Raw genomic sequence first — 27,593 nt, 5'->3', positions numbered from 1 at the left:
TTTGTTAAAGTAGTCACACGACAAACAGTATTGGAAGTGCGGTTATTTTTCAACTATAAACCGCATCCCTAAACTTGCATCTCCCCAACTTTTTTCTCGTGCTTGTCCAGTCTCCCCTTATGGCCACCCTGCTCCCTGTGCCGTGGTAACGCTGATGTGAGAGCTAGACTGGTTACCAAATGGCTTTTATCCAAGTAAAGGCGCTTGAGAGTAGACCGCTCGGAGAGTGGGAGCGCAGTCGCAGGTTACCCATCGCCTGGTGCAAGATCAGCCGTTGCTCTGCCACGTCTGCGATCTTCCTTTATATAGACGCGAGACTTAACAAAATCACATCACTCAACGCGGACCCAGATTTGTTTTTCTTTTTCCTCTTTTGCCCCCTCTCGCCTCTTTTCACCCCCCTGATCAGGCTTAACCATCCCGCGCTCTGTAAAGGCAATTGTTAGTGCGCATCATCGCGGGAGCCAAAAAGGAGGTTAGACATTGTTCCATAGGAGACTGGTAAGTAGAGCCACTCTGACTTTATTTTCAGAAAGTTTCATACTTGAGCCAGAATGTTTTAACTACCACGTTTGTTGTCTTCTTGCTCAACATTTTTTTTAAACTTACTGTGCTGCTAACTATCCAGTAACTTCATTTTGAGTCATGGTGACGTTTATATGCGTTAGTTTTTCTTTGCTGAAGAGGACGATAGCTTTAACACTCAGCATTTTTTTATGTTTATTTATTGGTTTATTCTAGATTTGCAGGTGGTCAAAGTGCCTTTGAGACGCAATCATTAACTGGACAGCTTGCACTTGGTTTGAACCTTCGCGTATTATTTAAGTCTGCGCTGGGAGATGGGCGTGGTTTTGCACAAACTGGACACTCATTCAGATGGAGGAAAAAAGAGAGCTGAATTCGTTTAAAGTCCCGGTTATGTTGTCACCTTTCTTTTCTTGTCGTTTTTGTTTTGGGTTTTTTTTTTTTTTTCATTTCTTTCTGCTTGTGTTTTTTTCTGTCTCAGCAGGCTGCTGGAGCGTCATGACAGCTGAGAAGAGCGGGCCTGTTATAAACGGAAAACCAGAGGATGGCAGAGACCCGGAAGGGTCAAGCTCCAGCCTAGACAGTGGGGGATACAATGAGAGGGGCCAGTGGAACAACAAGATTGAATTCGTCCTGTCTGTGGCTGGAGAAATCATTGGGTTGGGCAACGTCTGGAGGTTTCCTTACCTCTGCTACAAGAATGGAGGAGGCAAGAACGTTTCCTTTATTTAGGGGTAGTGGGATGGAAATAAAGTTGCTCTTTAAAAATATAATATAACATTTTATATATTGAAAAATAGAGATAAAAGCAACTGCCTTGCATGAAGGCAGACTAAAAGAAAAAAAGATTGAGACTATGTTTTAATTTTTTTCAAGTTACATAACCAATTCCTGCATAAAAGACCTACAAGTTATTTTTTGAATTCTATTTATTTTGTTGCATTATAGGAAAAGTTAGAACTTTCACTTTATGAAAATTAAACAGGCAAGTAGTTTGAGTAATTTATTATATCATCTATTATGCAGAATATTGTCATTAAACAGGCAGGTTACCTCATTAGGCATGAGGTATCATGAGGCATGGTTTTTCCTCATGATCTAAAAATGTCATCCTGCAGTGTGAGTGTGACACGGTAATGAGTGCTTTCATGTGAATTTGGTTGTTTTGCCCTTTACTCTTTTTTTTCATAGATGCATTTGATGCAGGTATTTTGATCTGTTTTTCTTCCAGACGTGTTACTTTCTTGTATAGATCGCATATATTGATGTACTGTGTGTGTTTTTATTTGTCTACAAGGTGCATTCTTTGTTCCATATGTCATCTTCTTCATCTGCTGTGGTATCCCCGTGTTTTTCTTGGAGACCGCTTTGGGTCAGTTTACCAGTGAGGGAGGCATCACCTGCTGGAGGAAAGTCTGCCCACTGTTTGAGGGTGAGAAAACACACTCTTGATATGTTTCTTCTAGTATGCGCTTGACTTTAACAACTGATGAGAAAGCCGATGGAAGACACATTAGTTTGGCTGATAAATGTTGCCTGTTTTATGAGTGCCTTACAACCACTGGAGCAGTGAAGGTTGCAGTCATTTATAAATCTTGCTATTACCTGCATTTTTTCCCCAATTTCCTTCTTTTATCAGCCTCACGTTTCCTTTTCAGGCATTGGCTATGCAACACAGGTGATTGAAGCTCATCTAAACATATACTACGTAGTGATCCTCGCCTGGGCCATTTTCTACCTCTTCAACTGCTTCACCACTGAGCTGCCGTGGGCTGGCTGTGGGCACTACTGGAATACAGGTAGGAGGAAATAACAGTGGAGCAAATTCTTAGAAAAACAAATACGCCTGCGAACCTGTGCGGAGGAAAGAAAACAGAAATTACCTTCTAGGTTTGATGTGCAAAGCCAACTCTACACATACACCTGCATGGTGGTTTCAACATGATAACCTATTGTGTATTTACAGAATACTGTGTTGACTATTATGGAGAAAATGCCACCAACATCACAAACCCTAATGCATCTTCTCCAGTCATTGAGTTCTGGGAGTGAGTACACTTCTATTTCTATATTTTCACATCTGCTTGCAAGTGCAAAACCTCATTATTTTAACTGAATCACCATTTGCCTTCTAACACCATCCTTTGTCAGTTCAGGCAATCTTCAACGCAACGCTCTTTCCCTCCATTCTTAATGTTGCCATATGCTTCAAACGCCGAGCCACTGACAGCTCCAGACTCTTTTGCTGCCCCCACTAACCTTACGCCCAAAAATTAGTCAGCCCTTTTCATATTTGTGTGTCAGCAGGCCCTGGTTGGCCAGCTGTCTCCCAGCTAGAGCCATGTGTGTGGCAACAGATCAGGCCTTGTCAGTGTGTAATGCTGACCACACTTCCTGTCTCACTGCCAGTAGCTGTGTTTACACTGCTGGGTCAAATCAAATGGGCAACCTACTTAAGAATATTTTTAAAACAGCATATTTTGATCAAAACTGTTAGATTTAGATTGTGGTTAGGTTCAAATTGAGAGAGACGACCAGCTTAACTGTCATAGAAAATGTCGGATCTGAGCCAGGAACATAAACCGAACCCAGGAGTAAGACATGGCCAAATAGCCAACCACCATGTTGTTGGCAAAAATAGAATCTCACCAGGCTTTGTTCAGCGTATGCCAAGATGGACTGCTTTGTACTGTATGTACAGAATAAAAAAATGTAAAAAAATGTTCTGATAAAAAAATGCTGTTATTGGTCCATATAGTTTAAAATGCAAAGCTGAGATTACAGAAGAAGAGTTTGAAAGGACTCCTAAACTGACACGTTTTTAGTACTTCCTAATAATTTTGAATAGAAAAAAATGCATAGCGATACAGTATTATTTAAGGATACCTGGAGTACTTGGCTTTGGTTTGAACCGTACCGAACCTTTCAAAACGACTAGCCTTCAAAAATACTCAGTGTCACACTAACAAAAGCACGTCAGTATGAATCACCCTTGACCAATTTAAACAATTTCAACAAATCTGAGACCCCACACAACTTTATTTACACACATTAGTGTCCACATCATGCCCTTTCGGGTGACCAGGGAGGGAAAGTGGGGCTGTGTTGGACCTAGCCTGTGGCCGGCCACCAAGAACATGTCACCATGATCAATGGCTGGTCAGAGCCCCAGGGTTGAACTCGGTGGCAAAGATTTGGCAGCACCATGTAGTTCTGTGGTTTCGGCTCCCGCTTCTCATCCTTTATCAATGCTGTTGCCTGGCTGTGTTTTAACAAACAGGAAACACACTGTTGATTCCCCACCACTACACCCCATCATTACTGCTGATAACATGCTCTGCATCTTGCACCCACACCGTTTAGCATATCGCAATAGGTTTTAGCATAAACATTATAAGGGCCATGCAATATGTACTGCTAACACTGATCTACGAGAAAATGGTGATGCTTGTATAGAATTTACCAGTTACAGTAGCTGTAGTGTACCTGTGGTGTCAAACTGAGTACCCACAATGTTCAGGCAGTTGAGGGCAGACTAGCAGCAAGGCTAGAATTATACTGACATTTAAGTCAATATAATTCTAGCCTTGCTTTAAAATTTCTTCATGAAAACTTCTTCTTCGGGGTTGCTGGTACATACAGTGTTAGGCCAACACAGTGCCACCCACTTTGCTGATTTATGATGTATTTCCCCCAATGCTCACAGCTTTTATACTGGTTTGTTATGTAAGTTTTCCAGCAGATCCATCAGAGGGGCATCTGTACATACAAGGCCTGTGATATTCAAAAAAAAAGGACAGCAGTTTGTAAAGCAGTATTTCCCGTGTTGTCCTAACACTTTCAAGAGTCCACTGTAAATATTTATTTTATTTTTATTTTCTTAGCAGAAATGTGGATTAAGTAGAGAAAAATCCACTGCATTGTTGCAACTATTCAAAATTCACCCAAGCAATCTGAAACTGAGCATGACAGTGAAGGTAAAGTGTAGGCTTGCTACATGTAGTTGAGTTTGGAGATGCATTAGCTGAAATTTGGCATAGCAACAGCAGCAATCACTGCTATTTTTGCTCGCTTAGTTTTAAAGGCAGAATTGGTCTCAGGGAGGTTGCAGAGGCGTTGTTTTTTTTCTCCGATGCTGCTCCGTCTTCCCTGCAAAGTTTTTAGACTCCTGCTCGTATCACCCAAGAATTTGAGCTCAGTCAAATTCCAAGTCTGTAACTGTGTGTTTTCTTGGTCAAATCAGACGCAGAGTACTCAAGATATCAGATGGTATCGAGCACATGGGAGGGATGCGCTGGGAGCTGGCCATGTGTCTGGCTCTGGCCTGGTTCATCTGCTACTTCTGCATCTGGAAGGGACCCAAGTCAACTGGCAAGGTGAGAACAAGTGATACATGTTTAGTTTTCTATGTGTGCCTTAATGTGTTGGAGTGTGAATGTCTGTATTTGATAGTGTGTCTCACTATTTGAAACTGTAAATGTGAAGGCTTTATAGTACTGTGTGTAGTAATGCGTTTGGATGCTACTCTGCTTTTATACTACCTCTAGTGTTTGTAAGTTGGGGCAGTTTTAATTTTAACCCTGGAGAACCCATGGGGTCAGATCCGACCCCATTGGTTTACTAGGGATCTCCAGGGTTAAACAGCCCCACTGAAGCAGCCACAAGATAAAACACTTTCCCTTCTGGTCCTAAGAGAAAGCTCTCCCACAGGAAGACACATTAATTCCCTCCATTAAATGCGAGACAAAGAGGTGTCTACACCACCTACTTCTACCTTTCCTCCAATCACACTTGCCTTGAGTTTTCTCTGGCAGCCATGGGGAGGACAGTAAGGACTTGGCTATGGGTGCTCAGCAGCCCTTGAAAACCTTCTCATAGATTCAGTGAGCCAGAATGAGTAGAGAGATAAAGTGAGAAATAGAGAGGGAAAAAGAGAGTCAAGAGAAAAGAGGAGAGGTGTGTGAGGAAAAATTAATGGGTTCACATTCTACATGACTGGGGAAAAAACAACTAGGGGCACGATGCCTATATCTCCATGAAGTGTCTTTTGTTTGGCTGTGAAGTAAGAGGGGAGAATGCTTCTTCATGGCTGGGCTTTAGCAGCCCGTCCAAGATTGATTCCTGCATTCACTGGAGGAAAGGAGAGCATTCATGAGGAGCATGCAGAGTATATCCTCAGCCTCCGCCTCCGCTGCCTCTCTCTCCCTTCTGCTATGCAAAATAAACCACAGCTCACTCGTCGCAAGAGAGGGGCGCTTTCTTTTCCACAGACCATTCAGTTCCGACTCTGCTAAGCTGTTTGCTTTTGTTGGCCCTGTTTGCCGGCCATTCTCACATTTAAGCCCTCCTGTTAGATTTACGGCAAGGCAGGGACAAGTTTGACCAGTAAATTTGTGGTGGCTTAAATGTTTACCCGTGGTGAGCGGGAAGGAGCATGCGGAGCATCAAAAGTTCATGGAGAGATTGAATATTGTCCTTTTCATCTCCAGAGAGATGGAGAGAAAGAGGGAGAGAAGGTTCAGGATGTGTAATCGTTTTATTTTACAAATTAAAGGAGTGATCCGCTGGGAAGGAGGCACATTTTCCCACACTTTCCTTGTGGGCCACGCTAGGATTAGCAGAGCTTAAAGTGGTCAGCCTCATTAAGCTTCATGGATGCTGCTGCTGTTCGAACAGACACTTGGTTAGGATTTCATGTATTTAAGCTTTGATTCTGGTTTCAGTTTCACAGTGACTGAGTCACAGTTGCATTCGGCCACACAGAAATGAAATGAACTTCTTTGAAGTTTGATTAAGAAGTTTGCTGTACCAGAACCACACACACACACACACAAGTTGGTTTTTAGGCCGGTACATTTTGCCTCTGTAGTATGTGCGCACCCACTTATGGGCTGTGAATAAAGTTGCGAGTGTGTGTCCGTTGGTGCACGTACTCATGCACTTCTGCGCGTGCGTCCAAGAGAAGCACATTTTCCCACACTGCCAGCATCACTCCTGTGGGCTTCTCCTGTTTAAGAGATGGGGCCAGAGGAGCCTTCTTTTCTTTTCACTCTCCTGGCCTGCCTCTCTTCTGTCCTGTTCTCTCCTCAATTGGACTTTGACTGAGTGCCAAAAAGCCAGGGGATGTATGTTGCCCGCCTCTGCCTTCCAAGAGGCCAAAGTCTTTGTTCAGTGAGTTTCTAAGAGTCTTGAGATGTCTAGCACAGTTCTGCAAAACCCGAATAGTTCAATAATATAAGAGTGTAGGTTTGAGCATTAGCAGAAGCTAGCTAGCTACTGTATGCAAGATGCTACCAGATGAATGTATTCTTGCACTAAATGAAACTGCAGTTTCTTGTAGAACCCCTCCCCCCTAAAAAACACCTTAGAAGCTTTAACGTTCCCAAAAACCTTCAATTTATGTGTCACGATGATTTTTTTGTTTTGTTTTGTAAAGGTTGCCCAATTAATCACTATCTAAATGGCGAATTTGTATGACAAGTTGTTTCAAATGTGTAGACACTTTGTCACAGTTACGATGAACTTGTCTTGCCCTGCATAATTCAATAATATTGATTTACCGCATTAGATAATTATTTTATATAATAAAAAGAACTGACCTGAAAGTTAGCACTCTTCAGGTGCTGACGCCAGCTAACAATGTTAGCTTGGTGGCGAGTAGCCTTTAGTAATAGTAATAAATCACACAGCAATAGTACATCAAAGATACTGAAGTGGCACATAACCCAGGTAGCTACCACAACTGAAACAAGTTGGTTGCAGTAGGCTAACGTTAGTTTTTTTTAAAAGAAATTACTTCCAGATGTTTCTATAGGTTGGAGTCTTTTGATACTGAGAGCAGCTTGGTTGCTGGCAAACAGAGTTTGCATTGCACGGTCAGATTTCGCCCATCCCTTTCTTCTTTAAATATGAAGTGGTGTTGGAAAGAAAGAAAACAAAACGTGCATTTTATACAAAATACTATATTATAGAAACATAGCAGCATGACGGCTCACTGGTTGTCCTGTTAAACGTGTACTTGTGGCCACAGATTCTCATTGACCTCACACTGAGTGCGCTATTATGTAATTAAACAGCGGCCTAATATTTTCCACACAAGTCCTTTGTGTTTAGGACACATTGTCCTATATTCTGTTGTCTTCACCTTGATATACAACCATGAATCCTTTTAGAGGGAGAGATGGGAAATTTGCAGGTTAAATACAGTGCCAAATCTAGAGAGGGTGTTTGGCATATAACTTGAGGAAAGTGGGACGTGTTCGTGTGTATGACGCAGTGTCTGAACCAGCTCTGTGGCTTCACTCCATATATGTTCATTGAGCCTTATGATATGAGATTTTACGGCTTTTTAAAGTCAAATTTGTGAGCGCTAAAAATTGGTTGTAGCGCTCACTTTGCAGCACATTGTTGCTTTATGTTTGTGTGCACCAAGAAAAAATAAATTGCTCTTTTATCCCAAAGATTATTTTCCTCACTTACTTTTCCACAATTTTTCCTGTATAGGTATTGTTGTTTAGATTGCTGTCATGTCCTCTCACCTTTAGGTCTGAGCAGTGATGTGTTATTGTTGCATAGAATACTGTGTCCAAATCTCAGTTTCTGATGCACTTCTAAAACAATGAGTTGTTGAGTAGTAGCCATGTTTGTCACAGGCCAGCATTATTCAGAATGTCATTCGCAGGCTTTTTGTTTTAACTGTCATTTGTAGACATCATTTCATGTTATGTAATAATCAAATTTATTATGTTTGGACAGTAACACTGTACTCATATGCTTGCATATGCCTATGTTTATACCCACAGGTTGTGTATGTGACAGCTACCTTTCCTTATTTCATGCTGTTGATCCTGCTGATCAGGGGAGTGACGCTGCCCGGAGCATTCGATGGTATCAAGTTCTACCTCTACCCAGACATTTCACGACTCTCTGACCCTCAGGTAGGCTGTCTTTCACTAGCAACTCTGCAAAAATCTAAATATAGAAAGCAGAAGCTGTTGTTGTTTTTAACAACTGTGCCATCTAGAGGTGTTACTGCTTAAGTTTTATACTGGTTCTTTTGTAATCTTTGCTTGCTTTTCTGGATCCAATCCAGTGACAGAGTGGCATCATTTTATCACTGTCCCAAGTTTATTCTATACTTGTGTCCTTGGCAGTCTGATTGCACTGAGTCGTTTTAGTCAGGTTAGTTATAACAGCCTGAGGACACTAAATTAATGACGGCAAAAAGGGCTATGCAGACTAAGGATATGAAGTGTTTTTACTGCAAACATAAGGAGTGTTTGCAGTTTGTTTTACACCTATTACTAGTTGTTCTCAATATTACCTCAAAAACTCTGTTTACTCTGCACAAAACAACTGCAGCAAAAACTGTTTAGATTAAATATTGCAAAAATATGCATTAAAATCTAGTGGTTTAGTGACAGTGGCATAATTTGAACTGACACTTCCTCTGGTGACGGGTTAACTGAAGGTCAGGTCAGAAAACCTGATCGAAAGACTTGGCTATGGTCAAAAGATCAGTATTTGGTGCTAATAGAGGGAGTTGCTTTAACATACAATGAATTCACAGAGATACTGACACAAACACACGAACAAGCACACATAAATGGAGACTCCTTGACCTTGTCTGGAAAAGGCAGATGGTTCAAGTCGCTTGGCAACAGAGGGATAGAAAATGTCACTGGATGGTGGTCATGACAGCAGAAATTGTGATAGAGTTTCTTAGATAGATAGATAGATAGATAGATAGATAGATAGTAGGGGTGCAACGATACACAAAATTCACGGTTCGGTTCGGTTCGATACTTTGGTGTCACGGTTCGATATTTTTTCGATACAAAAAAAATGTTCATGCCTTTTTATTAATTTGTCATTTATTAAATTTTCACGGCACATTCTGCACCACATCTCTGTGCGTTCATCATTTGTTTGAAGCCAGCTCACCTCCTGCAACCACTTTTCAGAGAATACGCGCTTCTTTTGTGGTTCGGACTCCTTCTGACATTTCTTTGGAGGTGGAGGAACATCACAGTAACTGCTTAAAGGAGCTTCTTCGACATCTTTAAGAGTTCTAAACAAATGTCTGTCCTCCTGAAAATCTTATGTACGCAAACACGCGTTGCAACTTCTTATCTTGTGCGGGTTTTTATTTTGACAGCGAATGCGCACCTGCGGACCACTTATGTGCAGCCCTGGTTATTTAGCTCGTCATATTGCAGCCACAGAAATTCTTTTGTCCATGAAACCATAAAGCTGCACTTTCTTTTTTCCTTATAGTCTGATTTGTCATAACCTTTCCGTTTTGTGGTAAGCTTTTCTTTGGCTGTCACTTCTTCACGCTGACCTGTCTTATTTGGCTCAGCAGAACTAAAATATATATCCTGCTGCTTTTACACACGCACTAACATAACGCTCAGCGATTCTCTGCGCGATCAACCTCTCACATGTTTAAGCTGCGGGAGATTTCACTTGTCATGTTTGCATAGTAAGCTAACGATTGATAAGACGATGTCAGAGGAATTGGTGCGCAAATTATCATCACTCACCAATCAGTACTGTCGCTCTCTATACACAGTTCACGCGATTGCAAAGTGAAAGCAAAAAACAAGCGCAAATTCAAACGCGATTTCAGTATGTCACATATTGACAGTGGCCGATGCCAATGACATAATTACCCAGCTACATTTCCAAAAGAATGCAAAAGCATTGACATATATTTTTCCTTCCTAGGATAGGCCGACGGGCAGGGCAGAGATAGATTTTGGTAGCCCGACTGGAAAAAAGCCCCGTCGGGCTAGCGATTTTGCGAGCCCTGTATCTGATTGAGGAATCACTCATCTTTGGAAAAGAGAGTTTATTATGGAGAAATGTCTCTTTCCAAAATAAAAGCTATACTATACGCTTCTTCTGGGCTATATTCTCAGCAGCATATTAAACATATCAGGTCCCCATAAGGAGAATCGTGTGCTAACGGCTGTCTAAATGACTCGGGTAAAGTTTGTAGCATGCTGCTTGTTGTTTTTCTCTGCTTCCACTTGTCTTTGCACTAGGATGATGTCGGAGTAAATGTGCAGTCATATTGGTTGTGTTCCCACTAGTGCTGTCAGCGTAAATCTGAAATGACATTAACGTCACAACACGGCAAATCTCCGTTAACGAGCTACCGCGGATCACCTCATGAGTGGGGCTGGAAGACGTCAACACATTAACGAGCTAACTGCGCTAACACACTAGTTCCCACCAATTGAGCATTGCTGGCACATCCAACATACTGTTTTACTTTTGTCCATGACAGGCTTACCTTCAGGGTCATACATCACATGAAAACCAAAATAGTTCCAAACGCCAGATCTGAATGAGGGTGGGGGAGGTTCAATTTGCCATGTTGCAACTAGCCTAGCTTCTGTCTCGCTAGCTTGCCCTGCGCTCAGTGAATCTGTGTTCGACTACTCCGCCTAGGCTGCACTGTCGAGCGCAGATCCACTGAGCGCTCAACACAGACAGCATCATCAGAAGGAAAGTTGATAAAATAAATTAAAAATGTTGTATCGTTCGATACATATGCGTACCGAACCGAAAGCACTGTATCGAACGGTTCGATATCGATACGAGTATCGTTGCACCCCTAATAGATAGATAGATAGATAGATAGATAGAACACGGCTTCAGTGTGATTGTGATATGTAAACATAATGTCTTCATGCTTATAGGTAAACAGAGCTATTCCAACTTCCAAATTTGGAAACACATTACAGCATTTCAGGAAACAAAATGTGTCAATATGATGTTTTCCTTCTTGTCAGACTCCCATCCTGACAAAACACCTTTTTTACACTCTTTATAGCGACACCGGGTGCGATGTCTTGAATGTGATAACAAAGAAAATTTGTTTCTTGGTAATTAAACTAAAGTTTCCCTCAATCTGTAACTATACACCAACAAACCAGCCTGTTTCACACAACATGTTGGCGAGAAAAGGTGTTAAGAACATACAGTATAATGCCATAATGATGGACTGGATGATGTAATGTAGTGTATAATCCCTATTTTTATTAATTAACAAGTTGTTTTTCCATATAATTACTTTCTTGAGGGTACCGATGTATCCCATGATCAATTAAGCTCACTATATAGTACTAAAAGCAAACTATCTGATTTGATTCTTTTATTTATTTGATATACTCTCCAACTGCTGTACAGTAAGGTACAGTAAGATAGTTACATTTGTAAACTGATTAAAATAAGAGAAAGGAAACAGTGAAACAGATAAATTGTGACAGATTAAGGGGATGAGGACAGATAAATAAAGACACATACAACAGCACAGGGAGCGCAATAAGAGTAATAAAGAAAGCTTTTGGTTTTTGCCAGAGGACATTACTTCTGACACCAATGTTAAACTGGCTTCCTCGGGAACAATGAGGGCTCTGTTCTGTTCAACCAGCTTTGTGAAGTGTGTGTGGCTGGGTGTTGCCCTCTCTTTTTATACCCCTGAACTTTGTTGTGCCTTCCACATTTCTCTTCTTTCCTTTCTTTTAATGATTGTCTCCCCCAATCACCCTCCACTCTGCACTGTGCATCACCCCTCCTTTTTGCACTTTTGGGGCAGTACATCTGTTGCCCTGTTTTTTCCTAGCTCCTCTCACAGGATTTAGGGTGAGGTTGCAAGTAGAGATTTATGACAGGATCTACTAGGTCTAGCAAGTGAACAATCACCAAACTTGTTGACTCAATGATGACCTTCAGTAGCAAAAACAAAATGATGACGTAAAAGTAAAAAACCTTTAGCCAAAATATGACAGATAATTTTCACATTGCACATTCTTGGATCCTGAGCTATCCAAGAGACAAATGGTTGTTAGAAACAGGTAAAGAATACACTAAGACTGCTATTCACTAGTCAGGCATATAGCTGTGAAAATGAAAGTTTTCACAAAATTCTAAGCAGTTTTGTGAAAAACGAACTACACCCAATGATTCAGTAGCTTGCAAAAGTGTTGCTTCAATTCGCTTTGTGGCCATTTGTACAGGTTCTCGCTTAAGGTCCAACCACAGCATTGCAGTCAAGCTGAAGTCTGGGCTTTGGCTGAGCTACCTTGATTCTTTACTTTCAAAGCTACTCTAAGGTAGATTTTGCTGGAATGCTTAGGATCATTTTCCTGTTGCTGTTGAACAGTTGACCTTATATTTGACTGTAGAATACTTTGGTATAGAGAGGAATACATGAATTCATAGTCGACCTAATGACTGATGACCTAAGCTGTGTTGCCATGATCTTTTTAAAGAGAAAACGCTTTCTCCTGGCGAACCTTCCAAATAAGTCATACCTATTTTAATACCTATTTTTTGTAATTGCACTGTCATGACCTTACACAATTACCACACTAATTCCTCCAGAGTCTCAGATTTAGATTTTACAGTTTCTCTGAGCACGGTTTGATCTCAGGGTGTCCACTCCTGGGAAAATTGTGGCTTTGTGTTAATAGGACTGACCACATTTTTGCTTTTATAATGGTGGTTACACTTCCTGATGATCAGTTAATCAAATGGAATTGACTAGGAGCATCTGGCTGCTACACATACTCTTAATTCCTGTGGAAGTTATCAGGGTGTACTTTGTTTGCACTCCAAAGTCCACAGGATTTTGTTTTGTTTTAATTATTATTATTTTTTTTTTTTACTATATATTAGCTTTGGAGAAACATTTTTTAATCATTTAATAGTTCAAATTAGTTTATATTTAAAGGTAAAAAAGGTTATTGCACAACAGCAGCAATATGCATGTTGGTAAAATAAAGGACTGAAATAAGTGATAACTAATAACTACTAATAACTAATTGTTAAAGGTCTGTATTCTTTATGCAGTTGTGATAGATTGTGATAATACTCTGGTACAAAATTCCATTTAATAATGCCTGGCTCAGATGTAGAGGGGCACAATTTCATGTCTTAATGCCTCAGTTCAAATCTATAGATCATTCATAAGCAGAGGGAGATGTAAAGCACACCAAGAGTGGTACATTTACATTACAAGAGCACTATCTAACAGCCAATGTCATCCAGCTTTCACACAGTAGACAAGTTTCCTGGAGCCACAGTCTCAACATAACCAAACACGAGCCGGCCAAATTAGGCACAACATCAACAAGTGATTCTCTCTGAGCCTGGGCTTTCAAGGTTTTCCTGCACTGTGCGGCCATCAGCCGAGGTTGAACTAAAGGGAACATTAATGAACATTAGGAGAGAAAGGCCTGTTCTTCCACAGGAACAGTCCTGTGTTTGTGAGGTCACAGAAGTTACCGTGGTTACTCCCAGGAGGGAGCGAAGACCTTGCGTTTGTTAATTGTTTCTCAGTGGGGAAATGAGATTAGTGGCTGAATGGTGATGTGAGAGAGTTTTCAAAGAGCCATGCTGCATTAAGTTTGAATTCGCTAGCACCCCATGCTATCCTTGGGTTTCTGGGGTCCTGTGTTCCACTACAAACTAGTTTCATAATGCACATATTAAAGCTTTCTCACTGATGAATTGTACATATGTAAATATCCCCTTTAGTCAATGACCAAATACTATTTTGGATGAATTTCCCATCAGATATATACTAACATTGTCAAACTTTATTGTTTTGCATTAAAATTGCCTCAAGAAAGTTGCCTTTCAGCCCAAATATGGAAAGACTTAAACTTATTAAAATAACTGAGAGTAGGGAAACTTTCTTTTGTCACAGAATACAAAGTCAATAATAGAGTAAGCTCTCCACATTGGAATTTATTCAGATTTTTACTTGATTAAAGACCAAAACTCCCTCCTACCTAAATGACAAAAAACGTCGGTGACAGAAAAAGATTGTTGTTTTACCTTTATCATTACAGTAAGTTTGGGAAACTAAAACTATAGTTAAGAGAAATACTGGCTACTTTGCAAGAAACATACTTTGGGTACTGTATGCAAATTTCCTAGACTTTCTGAGGTGATGATGGTAAATGATCAAGCTCTCAGTTTCTACTAAGCTTGCCAGGTAACATAAATGAGCCTTTGTATTAGTGCTTATAAAAACAACAGCGTTGGACAACATGGAAGTTTAATTAAGAGTGGGTTCATCCAGAATCAAGTAAGAGTAGCTGTCAACTTTGAACTAAGTGATCATTTCAGCTTGTGCACAAAAAAACTAAACTGTCAATGATGTTTTCACCCTATTTTCATCCTATCATGCTGATATTTGATAAATAAGAACTTTTGCCCGAGGCACATTAAAGGGCAAGCCAAAATTTAAAAGTTCATTTGCATTCATATATATATACAGAATATATATATGAACTCTGTGTCTTCAGACAAGTCCCTCAAAGTACACAAAGAACTCTTTTAAACATATTGGCAACCATTGTTGACAGCCCATTTGTTGCATCCAGATGTAGCATGACAGCTTGTGTTTTTTAAGAGTCTGACCTCTTCACTAGGACATACCACAGCTGAACAAATGGCCTTGCGTCCTCTGGTTCAGATCCAATAATTGTTTGAGCTATTAAGTTATGTTTCTTCCAAGGACCCTTTTGTCCATATGTCATTAGCCAATTTCTCGCACAACATGTACAGATACAGACAAAAAGACACATGATTGCCCCATTGCACAGCATTGTGCCACAGCACATTATTAGGAAATTAATCATCTAGGCATTTCATTAAAATCCACAACATGCACAAGCTACTGAATCCATTGTCCTCTATGAGATTTTTTAGGCTGGTTATTGCTTCAGGTGCTGGAGGAAATCTAAGCAGATCACAAAGGTTAATTGAGTTCACTCTTTTGGGACGTCTGCAAAATTGTCCCGATTGTTTTGTGTTAGATAGTTGCTGACATGTTGCCTACTTGAACCAAAGTGACTGACTAACCACCCCACCACCATATAACTGGTACTTACCGGTAGTTATCTGGCTCTAATGCCAAATGAGTGGTCTGGTGGATTTTTTTAGCCACTTTGTCTTTTTTAGGTTTTTAATTCTGTCAAGATCTGTTTCAATTAGAGAGATTAAATAATATTCATTGCTTAATTTAAGCGTCTATTACCCTCCCTACCTCAAATCCCTCCAAACTGTATAAAGTAGTGAACTTAATTTAAATAATGAGCCTCTGAAAAAAAGTTTAGAGCTACTTTTAGGATTTTAATTCATAATTCATGCTGCTTCCCTGTCTGTCTGAAGGGAAAGACTCCATTTGAGCTGAGCCATAATTTCATTACAAAGGATTAAAAAAAGGTGGATGAAGGGCAACAAAAGAGATGCAAAGTTTCATTAGAGGAGATAAATGACCCCTAGGTATATCATGGTGATCTCATTTAAATGGGAAAGCATACACAATTCAATTTAATTTGTTTTTTTTAATTAAGTTTTACAAATCACAAAGAATGGAAAGGATCACAAAGGATGATGATGATGATGATGTTTGGTTTGTGGATATTTAGTGGCAAATGAGCGTCCTTAGAAAAGCAGAGTTTATTGACTTGGATAATTTTTGTCAAACAAACACTTCATGTTGTTTTGTTCTTTGATCTTGTTTGTTTCTACACATACTGTATATGTTGGTACTTAGGTATGGGTGGATGCAGGAACACAAATCTTCTTCTCCTATGCCATCTGTTTGGGCTGTCTTACTGCGCTGGGAAGTTATAATGCCTACAACAATAACTGCTACAGGTAAGAATGTAAATTCCAGTTGATGGATGTCTGTCTATAAATAAAACTAACAGTAGAAAACAATTAGCCACTATCATGCAGTAGGATTATAAACACATTACAAATTAAGAAGGATGTGAGACACAGGGATAAAGTGGACAATATCCCTTTGGCCTTTGGTACTGTTTACTTTCCAGACACAGCCATCTTCAAACTTCCAACTGCACACGTGTTAAGTTACATCACTTTGTCTTAACTGTGATCCGTACAAACTGGTCTGAAAATCAGTGGCAGCTCTATTACATGACCAAACTCTGTTCAAAGACACTCAGAAATGCCAGAGTGCTTAATTTCCTTTAAGATAGTTCCTAGTACAGCTGAAGCCAACAGGTCAGTGTGGCAGATAAATCCCACCCCTCATTTCTTTATATTTTGTTTAAATGGAGCCAGACATTTTTGTAATTTTTTTAAATGGTTTTGAGCCATCATTTTGCAGTCTTTCTGAGGGTCTGGTAGTTGTTTTCTTTTGACATTGGCTGCTTTTTCAGTCATGCCCGTCAGAAATAGGAGATAATCCAGCAGAGACCTGACACAGAACTGATGGCATGAATGCAGCAAACTAGCTCAGATTTTAATAAATTATGCAATACCATCTGGAAAATACAACACAGGAAAAGCATACATAGATAGAATTATATCACCAGTCATGGATTGGCCTCCGCTGAGCCCAGACCTCAACATTACTCAAGGCAGCCAACACCAAATGTCCTTCAAGAAGCCTGAAGAACTGTTTCCTGAAGACTACTTAAATAAATTACAAGAAGGCTTGACTAACAGAGGTATCTGTGTTGAAGAGTAAAGGTGGTCATCCCAAATATTGGGAGTTTCATGCAGTCTTTAGCTATTCTACACTTTTCTAGCAAGTCTCTTGATTTCATATTGGAGATGCTGGCAGGAAAAACACACACAAACAGCACTGAAATGTACCTCCATCTTGATTTTCCAAAATGGTTAATATATAAGAAGAAAGCCCCATGGGTAAACGGCAAATGTTAAGAATTTATGCATTCGTAAATAATGTATCATCTTAGTATGTCTTTATTACGCAACATGTTTCTGTTCTGTCTGTGCTGCTTCTAGTGTTAGCTGCAATAACAACTCTTCCAATAAGTGTGATCTCTAACTCTCTTTCTGTCTTGGTACTCAGGGATTGCATCATGCTGTGTTGTCTGAACAGCGGCACCAGCTTTGTGGCAGGTTTTGCCATCTTCTCTGTGCTGGGATTTATGGCCTACGAACAAAATGTTCCCATCGAAGCTGTTGCAGAATCTGGTGAGAGAACAACACACAATATAATGACATGTTTCTGAAAAGTACCAACTTTCAAAACCGTAATGAAATCATGTGCTCGATCTAAAGCAGCTACTGCAGATTAGAAAAACAAAAACAAAACCTCAGCATTTGTGCTCTCATCCATCATATTGTGCTAAAATGAATAAACACTCGCAGTTATATAACTGCACACTCTTTACCTAGGCTCTTAGACCACCGCATTATGATTTATTCAAGTCAGTATGAAAGATTTAGTGAAAGAGACAGAGCGAGAAATTTAAAATGTTTGTTAGAGCACAGTAAGGACAGAGCTTAATGCTTCAGATAATGTATTTCTCTGGGACAGTCACCAAATGTGGGTGCTAAATAAAGCAATAGCATGCCAGCTCTTCTGTTCAAGCAGTTAGCCTCACAGTGGATCAGATAATCCCAAGATTAGTCACCTGCAAACTTTGTGTTGTAGATTGAATTTAAAATAGATAATGTGACATTTTACACAAAGCACTTCAAATAATCCATTGGGAGAAAATATGAAACACATTTTAAATTTCATTTATTTATGCATATTCAAAAATTTCATTTGCTAAAGCATTTAGATTCTCAGTTCTGTTGTCTTTAAATTTTGGCAACGTTTGGCACTGTTGGGTTCTCCTCATCTGATTGGAAAGGAAGTCTCTATGAACTTGTGAAGTGCCATCTGCAGGAGACCTCTTGAGGATACTTAAGGAAAGTCGGATGCTTGTCCTAAATTCACTTTAATTTTGACTAGACTGTCTGGCGTCCTGAAATGTTCTCTGCAGAAGGCTTCTGACGGCTGAGTTTAAGTCACTTCCTTGAACCCAAACAAGACTTGGCCAGTTCCAAACTTATATGTGGTTTGCTGAGTAATTTCTGTGACCTCTATAATATTTTCCCAATGACAAAAAATACTGGCTGAGGATAAGAAAAAGACCAAAGCTTTAAATAACCGCTACAAGCAGGATCACCTTTCTACAATGGCTGCTCTGCTTCAGCTAGATACAAGACTAAAATCAAAGCAGTGTCTGATTTGTAACAACAATAACAACAAGAATCAGCCCAGTTCACATAATGCATGCTATGATTACGTCTCATTTTTGAGGATTTTTGGGAACAATATAATTTTGCAGAATCCTAAAAAGTGAAGTTTAATTTATTCTTTGTAGACCAAGCAGTCTTTGTTTTGCTGTTATAATTTTATACTTCTATCAGATACACAGATACACTGCCAGCAGTCCTGTAATTGAGAATCTGTATTCTTATATTTTCATTCAGGTCCTGGTCTTGCATTCATTGCATATCCCAAAGCTGTTACTATGATGCCTCTGTCTCCACTCTGGGCTTGTCTGTTCTTTATGATGCTAATCTTCCTTGGCCTGGACAGTCAGGTGAGTACTGCTGTATAGTAAGAGGGTGAACAACCCTGCTAATCCTGTGAGAATGCCAATATGTGGTCATGCAACACTGTATCTAATGAGTACAAGCTGCTTGTACACATTAGACATAGTGAAAATCGAGAAAATGAGGGAACGCGTTCAATTCAACAGTCACAATTTGTATCCTTGCCACATACAATTAGAGATCTATGTGCCTCTACAAATTTTTAATGTTTGTGAAGAAATCATATATGCATGACATGGATTACATGCTCTATTGATTTCAGTTTTATATTGTTGTTTAAATTTTTGTTTTAAAGTGTTTGGTTACATTTGGGTCACAGAAGGTTTCTGGCAGGAAACATGTATTTCTAAAGTTGAATAAACGAAGGTAAAATGTTAGCACTTGCACAATATGTCAATGAAACTTCTTCTCGTTTTTGCTCAAAATCTTAATCTTAATTTTGAGCAAAAACGAGATCTGGCAATTTTTCCCCCCTCTGTGCAACTTTTTGGTTCCAGTGTTACTTCCAGGTATAAACATTTCTGGTTTACCACCACAGATGCATATACTGAGAGGCACATCCTGCTCAAAGATTTTACAGTTTATGTTGATGTTGATATAATGATGATAATGATGATATAATGACCTTATGGTCTTTTTTTCATCAAAGTGTCTATCCTGTAAATTTCAGTTTTATTTTTTGTATCTAAGTTTGTATGTGTGGAGAGCTTGGTGACAGCTGTGGTGGACATGTACCCAGAGACCTTCCGGAGAGGCTATCGCAGAGAACTACTGATCCTAGGCATGTCTATAGTTTCGTTTTTCATAGGACTCATCATGTGTATGGAGGTAAGATAGCTATAGCTTGTCAGTTAAATGTCCCATATGTTAAATGCCTGTATAATATTTACCCCCACCTGCCCATCCATCCATCCATCCATCCATCCATCCCTTACATGAAATCCAATCAGATACACTGTAGATAATAGAAACCTTTTTCCTGTTATTTTAATTGTTTTTAATTGTGCCCTGATCTCTTTTATTGATAACCCTTACACACCATTAGATAACCATTACAAACCTATACATATGGACATTTGACAGCAGTAATCTACTGCTGTTACGGGTCACATTTGACCTGTATCTATTGAGATCAATTTCAGAGCCACCAGTCAAGTCAAAGAAAATGCTGAGGGGCTCTTGAGACTGGGAAAATGTACATGCTGTGTCTATGTGTTTTTCATGGGACGGCCATGTTAGAGCTCAAGGGAGACCTTAATTCAGTCGTGAGAGCTGTCTGTGTTCCCACCACATTTGTGCAGATTGTGCAGAGATGGATTACTGCTATTGTTTGAAGGATCATGGAGGGAACCACCAAAGAGTGTAATAGAAAAACAGCTCAAGGACTGATTATATATGGTACACATTAGGAAAATAGGTCATACAGAGGTCAGAGGATGCTTTGAGAGATGATGCCTTGACATAGACATGAGATCTGATACAGATACAGTGATATGGTGGCAGAGCGATGGAGTGGTTAGCACTGCTTCAAATCCTGGCTGGGGCCTTTCTATAAGGAGTTTGGATCTCTGACCCATTCAAGAGCACATGGAAGAGGTTTTCTCCACCTCTTCTGCCATTTCAGTGAATGTGGGAAACATGTGCAAGTGCAACATGTGCACATAGATGCAAGGTTTCCTACCACTGCTTTGAATGGTCAGACTCCTTTGCATTAAGCAAGTTTCGTGCTCTATGTATTAATAAATGTTGAAATAATGCTGATAATTATACATGGTAATTCTGCGGATAGTTTTTATGATACAGAAGTGAAGACAGCGTTGAATGTTTGTAATGGTTATGCAAGGTTTTATAATGAATCCCAACATGTTAAAATTTACACGTCACCTTCCCTTTCAATTAAATGTATTTAAATAATTATGGCTGTTATGTTTTCATGTCTACTATGAAGGTATGGAAAAATGAAGGTTGTGTCCTGTGATAGGTTCTTACATTTCAGCCCTTCTGTACTTTTTAGACCTGAAGATTTGTTTCAAAAACCTCTTTCAGCCACTAAAAGCATTTCACATTTCTGTCTGCACTGAACTCCATCCATCTCCACTATGAATGCACAGTACCATTCTTTAGTGCTCCATAATGGAGATGGCACAGGGGATGAAACTTGATAAAATATGGAAGTATAGCACTTTCTCTCTCAGTCTTTTGTCTTTGAGCTTTCCGTTGATTGACCTCTGTTTTTACTGCCTATTCCTTCCTATTACCACTAAGTGATACGTTTTATCACTTTTTAATCAACTTCCACCTATAATGGAACTCAAGAAGCTTTATTCAAAAGCTGACAAAACAGTATGTTGAATAAAATGTCTCAGAGTAGGATTAAACACAGTTTAAATGCTCTTCTGGGAGTGTGGTGCAATACTAAGATATTTTGAGACAATTCTTAGCTTAGCTTTACTAGCACAGAAAAGCTGTGATGTAACCTTCTGTAAGATTCATGTGAAATTTTATTTATGACGCTTTTAGTGGAAGAGCTGATAACTTGTCTTGAGTGGAGGGGAAGGTAAAATGCAAGACTACCTTTCGAGATGAAATGTGAAGATGTGAGAGAAATACAAACTAAGAAGAGCTGTAAGGCAGGATGAAAAGAAAAAGATAAATGGATGTAGTGAAGAATTGTTGATACATATAAAATGTTCAAGGTGAAAGTCTAGACCCCAATCACATCTAAATCATTTAATTTACATCCACTGTGCTAGTCTACAGAGGCATAATTACAAAAAATGTGTCATTGTTTAAAAACATAACTATCAAATTTATGTCCTTATTTTTATTGGCCAAAAACTTAACGTATCAGTGGCAAATATAATATAAAAGATTTTGTTTACTAAAAGAAATAACATAAAACCAGGCAGGAAATATTAAATCTTTAGTTTTAGTGTTTTATTTTTAGTGTTACATAAAGGTCGGTGGTGTATTACCTTTTCTGCTCTTATTATATCTTACCCCTGACAAATACTCCAATACATTGTAATGTAAAAAAAAACCCCAACCTAAAACAAAAAGAACAAAAGAATGAAACGAATATGATCTTAACAGCAATTAAACATGTTTAAGCAGTTACGGCTAAATTGAAACCAACAAACACATTTTGGAAACTGAAATTAACCTGAACACAACTGTGGTGACCAATGAAGCCCAGTGGTCATCTTTAAAGCTTTTTTAGCACAAATTCACAAACAATTGACTCAGTGCAAGTTTGGCCATCAGAGCATGAACGGGAGGCTCCATGCAGTCATCCCTGACACACTACACTACAATGCACCAAATATACTGTAAATGCATCCTTCAGTCAGACTCAAACCAGATTTGAAAAAAGCATTATAGCTGGTGTCCGTCAGTGGCTCTTTTAAAATATTCCCCAAATATTCCTACTACAAACTGGAGTATTTTTTAGGGCAAGATTAAAATATAAAATATTTATTGTTGTGTAGAATTATTTAATTTTGGGACAAATCCTTATGAAAATACCAGTGTGGGATGTTTGCAAGTTTATTTTGTTTGCTACTGAGGTCTTGCCATTAACCATAATCATGCACTCATCATTAACTTTATACTTGATTTTGTTCAACTGACTCTGACATGTAGGGGCTTTGACAGGAAACTGACACTTGTCTTGTCTTGTCAGGGAGGGATGTACGTCTTCCAGCTGTTTGATGCGTATGCTGCCAGCGGGATGTGTCTGCTCTTCGTAGCCATATTTGAGTCCATATGCATCGGCTGGGTGTATGGTAAGATAAGAGTTTTGACCTATACACCTTAAAATATCAAAACAGTGTTTTCACTTTTTCACTTCACTTCCCCCTCTTGTCGCTTGAGATTACAGTCATTTGTCTTTTGTCAGCTGGGCAACTGCCACAGATTGCAGCACTGCAAAAACCATCATGTTTTTAACACTCTGCAATAATATTTCTTCTCTGCCCTCTGCTGGAGATTGGTCTCAAACACATGCAGCATTCTCTTAATTTTGCACCAATCGTTTTACTGATGCATAATAATAAAAGTAACCCTAAAGCAGTGGCTTTCTGTGCTTTTTTAAATAAAACATAAGGTTGTTTTCTGTCTACTTGACTCAAATATTATGCATACATGTATATTTGATAAAATATACATAAGCAATATACATGTTTCCCCCCCTGCGTTTAGATGTCAATACAATTATGTTACTGTAAGTCTAATTTAAACTGACAAATTGACAACAGCTTACAAAGACAGATCTATTATAAGCACAATAAATCAGATATGAAGTAAAACAAATTGATCTCAGCTTTCTTGATAGAAAGTTTCAGACTAGATTTCGTCCACCTTGTTAAGAGAGTCATAAACTGTCTTTAAAGATTAACCACATCATTATTTTTATGAAACACACAGAAACTGTCACTGAATCATACTTTTTTTTCCAGGTAGTGACAGATTCTACCTTAATATTGAAGACATGATTGGGTACAAACCTGTCTTCTTCATCAAATGGTGCTGGATGATCCTGACCCCGGGCATCTGTGCTGTGAGTGCAATGGCATAATTTCAAGAGCTGTAGTAGCACAAACAACATATCATGTTAAAAAAATTATAAATTAAAAAAAATTAAAAACAAAATTCTGAAGATGCATATGGATGGATCTGGAGTTTTATACTGAATCAACATGGATCATCATATATTTTTATCATGTGTGCAAATAATGAGTTCGTATTGTGTAGCTGCCGTGCTGTGTCACCCGGAAATGTTGATCACAATATTGAAGTTTTTCATATTCTTAAACTCATAACTTTGAATAATACATTTGCACAGCAATCCACAAAGATTTCAGTACTGCAACTTTAATTTATTTATTAAAGCCGTTTCTTTATGTCATATTCTAAATTGAAACATTTGCAAACTGAATTTTATTTTTGCCACAGGGAATTTTCTTGTTTTTCTTGATTAAATACAAACCACTGAAGTACAACAATGTTTACGTCTACCCTGACTGGGGCTATGGTATTGGCTGGTTCATGGCCATGTCCTCAATGGTCTGCATCCCTCTGGGTATTATCTGGATGATTTGGAAGACTCCTGGCACCTTCTCTGAGGTAAAACATGCATATGGTACACATGCAAATGGAAATACCGAAATCAAATTTACCAGCCTCATATGGAGCTAATCTTGCAGCAGAGAGATATGAAAGTCATAAGATACAGTATATATAATACTTACTGATAATAATAATAATAATAATAATACTGATTTCTATATATAATTATTATAGAAATCATACAAATATGTGTATCAAAGATAAGAAAGCTATACACAGGTTAGAGCATGTACGATGATCCTGTTCGAAGGTTTATGCTTCTTCAACAAGTCCTGATTCTTTACTTGAGGTCTCATGGAGGCAAAATAAAGAGAGACAAACATAAGACAGTTAGGTTGTTTCCTATTAGAATAGTGAAACCTCACCAAACTGAAGGATCGTCTCCCCAAATCTCTTACAAATAGCTTACAAATATTACACTCATTTGAATATATAAAATGATTTTAAATGCAGTACATGCACAGTTTTAAACATACAGTATTCAGTATTGCATTAAGGGCCAAGTGGTGCTGATGCTGTGTTACTGTGTCACCTTCCAGAGATTGAAATATATTCTCTTATCTTTCCTCTTTGTGTCTTTGGCTCTGTGCAGAGAATAAAGAAGCTAACCACCCCCAGCCCAGACCTGAAAATGAGAGGGAAACTTGCTGCCACAAGTCCTTACGCTGCCAACGATGCAAAACTTAAGGCCGATGGGAAAATATCCACCATCTCAGAGAAGGAAACACATTTTTAACTGACCGCTTGACTGACCAACCAAGCTGCCTGTTGTCTATATAAAATGTCCATGAAACAAAAACAGCATTATCAGCCACTACTCAAAACAGGAAATGAAACAAATGACTCAGAGTGTTATTTTGTTTTGTAAAAAAAAAATGTAAGAAAAAAGGAAAAGCTATCGTGTCATTATGTAGTCTGTTTTGCACAAACTTTAAATAACACGTTTGATGTTCTTAATTAACATTGTGATGAAAGCAGCTTTTTTCTTAACCAATAATATTTTAAAATCAGTTTAATGACATTATATGGATACAACCTGTCCTGGTACCTTGTCAATAATGATCACGCTAGTGTCTGTGCCTTTAGAACAATACCAGTGTGTTGTGTTGTACAAGGCTTTCACTGTACATTTATTGGCAAAGTGCTGTGACACCCTATTAGGTACTAGGTACCCAAATGTGACTTTTTAAGATGTAGCAGTTTGGGGACCATATTAAGTAGTTTTGCTTGTTAAGAAAGAATATTTCAGTGATTTCTATGTACTGAGGCTGTAGGGGGGCATCAGTTACCCTTCCTTGTAAAACTACACATCAAGAGTTTTGCCACAGAAATCTCACATGTTATCGGTGACAGCTGTGACTTTGAGGCCTGCACACCATTTCTGATCGTCGAGCTGTTCTTATTTACTTGAATTTATTGTTGTTGCAAAAAAAGACTATTATTGGAATAATGTGAAGGAATTATTAGGTTATTGATTATCATGTTAGCACATATCAAGTCATTTGGGGTTTTGCAGATTTCTGTGATAAAACTAAATATCCCTGATTAGATTCAAAAACAATAAGCCAATATAAAATATGCCTGGGTTTAAACATTAAAATCACCATTGGTTACAGTTTCATTTTCTAGCGTGAGCTACAGATCTGCACCAGGCCACAAATAGATGTGTGTTTATGTGACTCGCAGGCTGAGTCTAAAAACACACCTCTCTCTCTCTCCTCTAGCCGCCCTCCTATAAGTCACGGATATCTGTCATTTCACAGTAATTATACTGAGCCTAACACAGAATGACAGATAGATGTGCTTCCAACCCTGCATTTTTATTTCCCGCTCTGCCTGTAGAGGCCCATCAGATGAGCATTTCAAACCGCATCTGTCTTCTATTCTGATTCTTTTTATTCTTCCCTCTTGTCAGTTTTCTTGTGTTTTGTTGCTTTCACCTCTTCTGACTCTTTTTCTGCTTGTCCACTTCTTTCCCATTTTTTTTTAAACTTCTTTAGCTCTTCATCGCATGACGTTCTTGAAACTGTGATGCTTTTTATGTCATCACACTTTCATGCTTTGGCAATGCTCTTCCTATCGCTGTATTTTTTGGAAACACTTCTTCTGACACAAACCTCATTAAGCAATATACAGCTTTTTAATTTCGCTGTCTGAGCCACTGCAGGTGTGAAAGCACAATCTGACCCCTGTCATCGATGCAAATGCGTTCGGGGTCAATGAGCTGGTCTCATTATTCAGACCAATTTCTGTCCAGTACAAGCTCATCCTGTCAGCACTCAAATGACTACAAGTAATCTTTCTACCCTTCCTTACTTTGTCCAACTCTTTCACTTCCCTTTTTTCTTTCCTGTGTCCTTGTTTCCTGATGAAAATGCAATCAGAGGAGAGCATCTGAGGGAATGAAAAATTCTCTTATAGTTGTTTCAGGAGGAGGCAAAGAAAGCAGGGGAAGAAATAAGAATTTGATGAGCTGAGGAAGTGTGAGACAGAGTACGTTACGAGGGAAATTGGGGAAGTGTGTAGCGACTGAAGCTCCTCCTGTCTAAGCTGTGAAGTCCTTTTAAAGATGTGATTGGTCCCTCCGGTGTGGTTGCGTTCTAAAATGTCCACCTCCTCACTGATATTGTGCAAATTAATAGTTATGTGCATCAGAAAAGATAGCCTGCTGTTTAACACTGATCACTTTAATTGTATATTTTTACATCTATTTCTAAAAAAATTGTCTATTTCCTGAGATGAAAGAATTGATGTAATATTAAAGAATGTGTCCTTTGTTTTGACTTTTGAAATGTTCAAAAGGTCTTGTTAGAGAAATATAATGAAAGATGTTTTACTGTTCTGTACTGTTCTACAAACATTTTGGTATTCACAGGACACACAAACTGTCTGCTTACTCATTTTTAAGAATAAATATTATGACGGAAAGCGAAACACAGAGTTTGGTCTTTATGTAATATCATCTCACTGAACAAAGAACTTCCTTCTGACATTTTCTTAAAGTCATTCAAATGGATTTCACTGCCTCTGTCTGTGATGAATAGTTTATAAATGAAATGATAGGATCTGATAAGATGACATTTTCCTAAATCCAAAAAAGTGACAGGATCACTGCGTGCCCCTCACTCTCCAGTAGCTTTGCTCCACTTGGTACTGTGATTACTTCTATGTGTCGTTTCATAAAATCCCCAGTATAGCTTCGTCTTACTGAGATCTAATCATATAATCGTTAATTCCTTCCCTTTTAACAAGAAAAAACTCAGAACGTGGCTCAAAGTGAATCGTTTTCTGACCAGTGTTTGAAGAGAGGAAAAATGAGTACTGCGGATGAACCCAGCAGAGACCGACTACTGATGAGATCACACCAGCCATAATTCCAGTGTGTTATCAAAACACACACATTTGTGGAAAACAATTGTGAATTCAATACTTGCACCATCATACTACTCCACAGCATGACTGCTTCTTGTTAACAAAAAGTACCTCATCACTATACCTTGCATAAAGCTTATATGTTTAGCGTG

The 27,593-nt window shown here is 38.9% G+C and overlaps 1 protein-coding gene across 2 annotated transcripts; it reads left to right on the top strand.

Moving 5' to 3' along the window:
• The first annotated feature begins 205 nt into the window (after positions 1–205).
• Positions 206–27,003, top strand: slc6a11b (solute carrier family 6 member 11b). 2 transcript variants are annotated; one of them, XM_085159375.1, is made up of 15 exons: positions 206–501; positions 1,010–1,234; positions 1,823–1,957; positions 2,184–2,324; positions 2,492–2,573; positions 4,769–4,901; positions 8,328–8,462; positions 16,109–16,212; positions 17,399–17,523; positions 18,817–18,929; positions 19,633–19,770; positions 22,625–22,727; positions 23,400–23,500; positions 23,896–24,066; positions 24,662–27,003. In XM_085159375.1, exons 2-15 carry the CDS (start codon positions 1,024–1,026, stop codon positions 24,803–24,805), a joined length of 1,836 nt encoding a protein of 611 aa, XP_085015501.1. In that variant the 5' UTR covers positions 206–501; positions 1,010–1,023; the 3' UTR covers positions 24,806–27,003. The 2 variants fall into 2 exon arrangements, with proteins under 2 accessions (XP_085015501.1, XP_085015500.1); XM_085159374.1 differs by having other exon boundaries at positions 1,007–1,234.
• The last annotated feature ends 590 nt before the right edge of the window (positions 27,004–27,593 follow it).

This window comes from Neolamprologus multifasciatus, chromosome 5, assembly GCF_963576455.1.
Source record: "Neolamprologus multifasciatus chromosome 5, fNeoMul1.2, whole genome shotgun sequence".
NCBI classification, from domain to species: Eukaryota; Metazoa; Chordata; class Actinopteri; order Cichliformes; family Cichlidae; genus Neolamprologus; species Neolamprologus multifasciatus.
Note: the sequence above shows the minus strand (reverse complement) of the source record. Positions and strands in the feature narration are given on the sequence as shown.

Excerpts from the sequence above, each read along its gene's own strand:
- slc6a11b (XM_085159375.1), top strand. The coding sequence starts at position 1,024 with ATGACAGCTGAGAAGAGCGGGCCTGTTATAAACGGAAAACCAGAGGAT. Across the intron at positions 16,213-17,398 it reads TACAACAATAACTGCTACAG|GGATTGCATCATGCTGTGTT; the intron begins GTAAGAATGTAA and ends CTTGGTACTCAG. Across the intron at positions 22,728-23,399 it reads ATGCATCGGCTGGGTGTATG|GTAGTGACAGATTCTACCTT; the intron begins GTAAGATAAGAG and ends TTTTTTTTCCAG.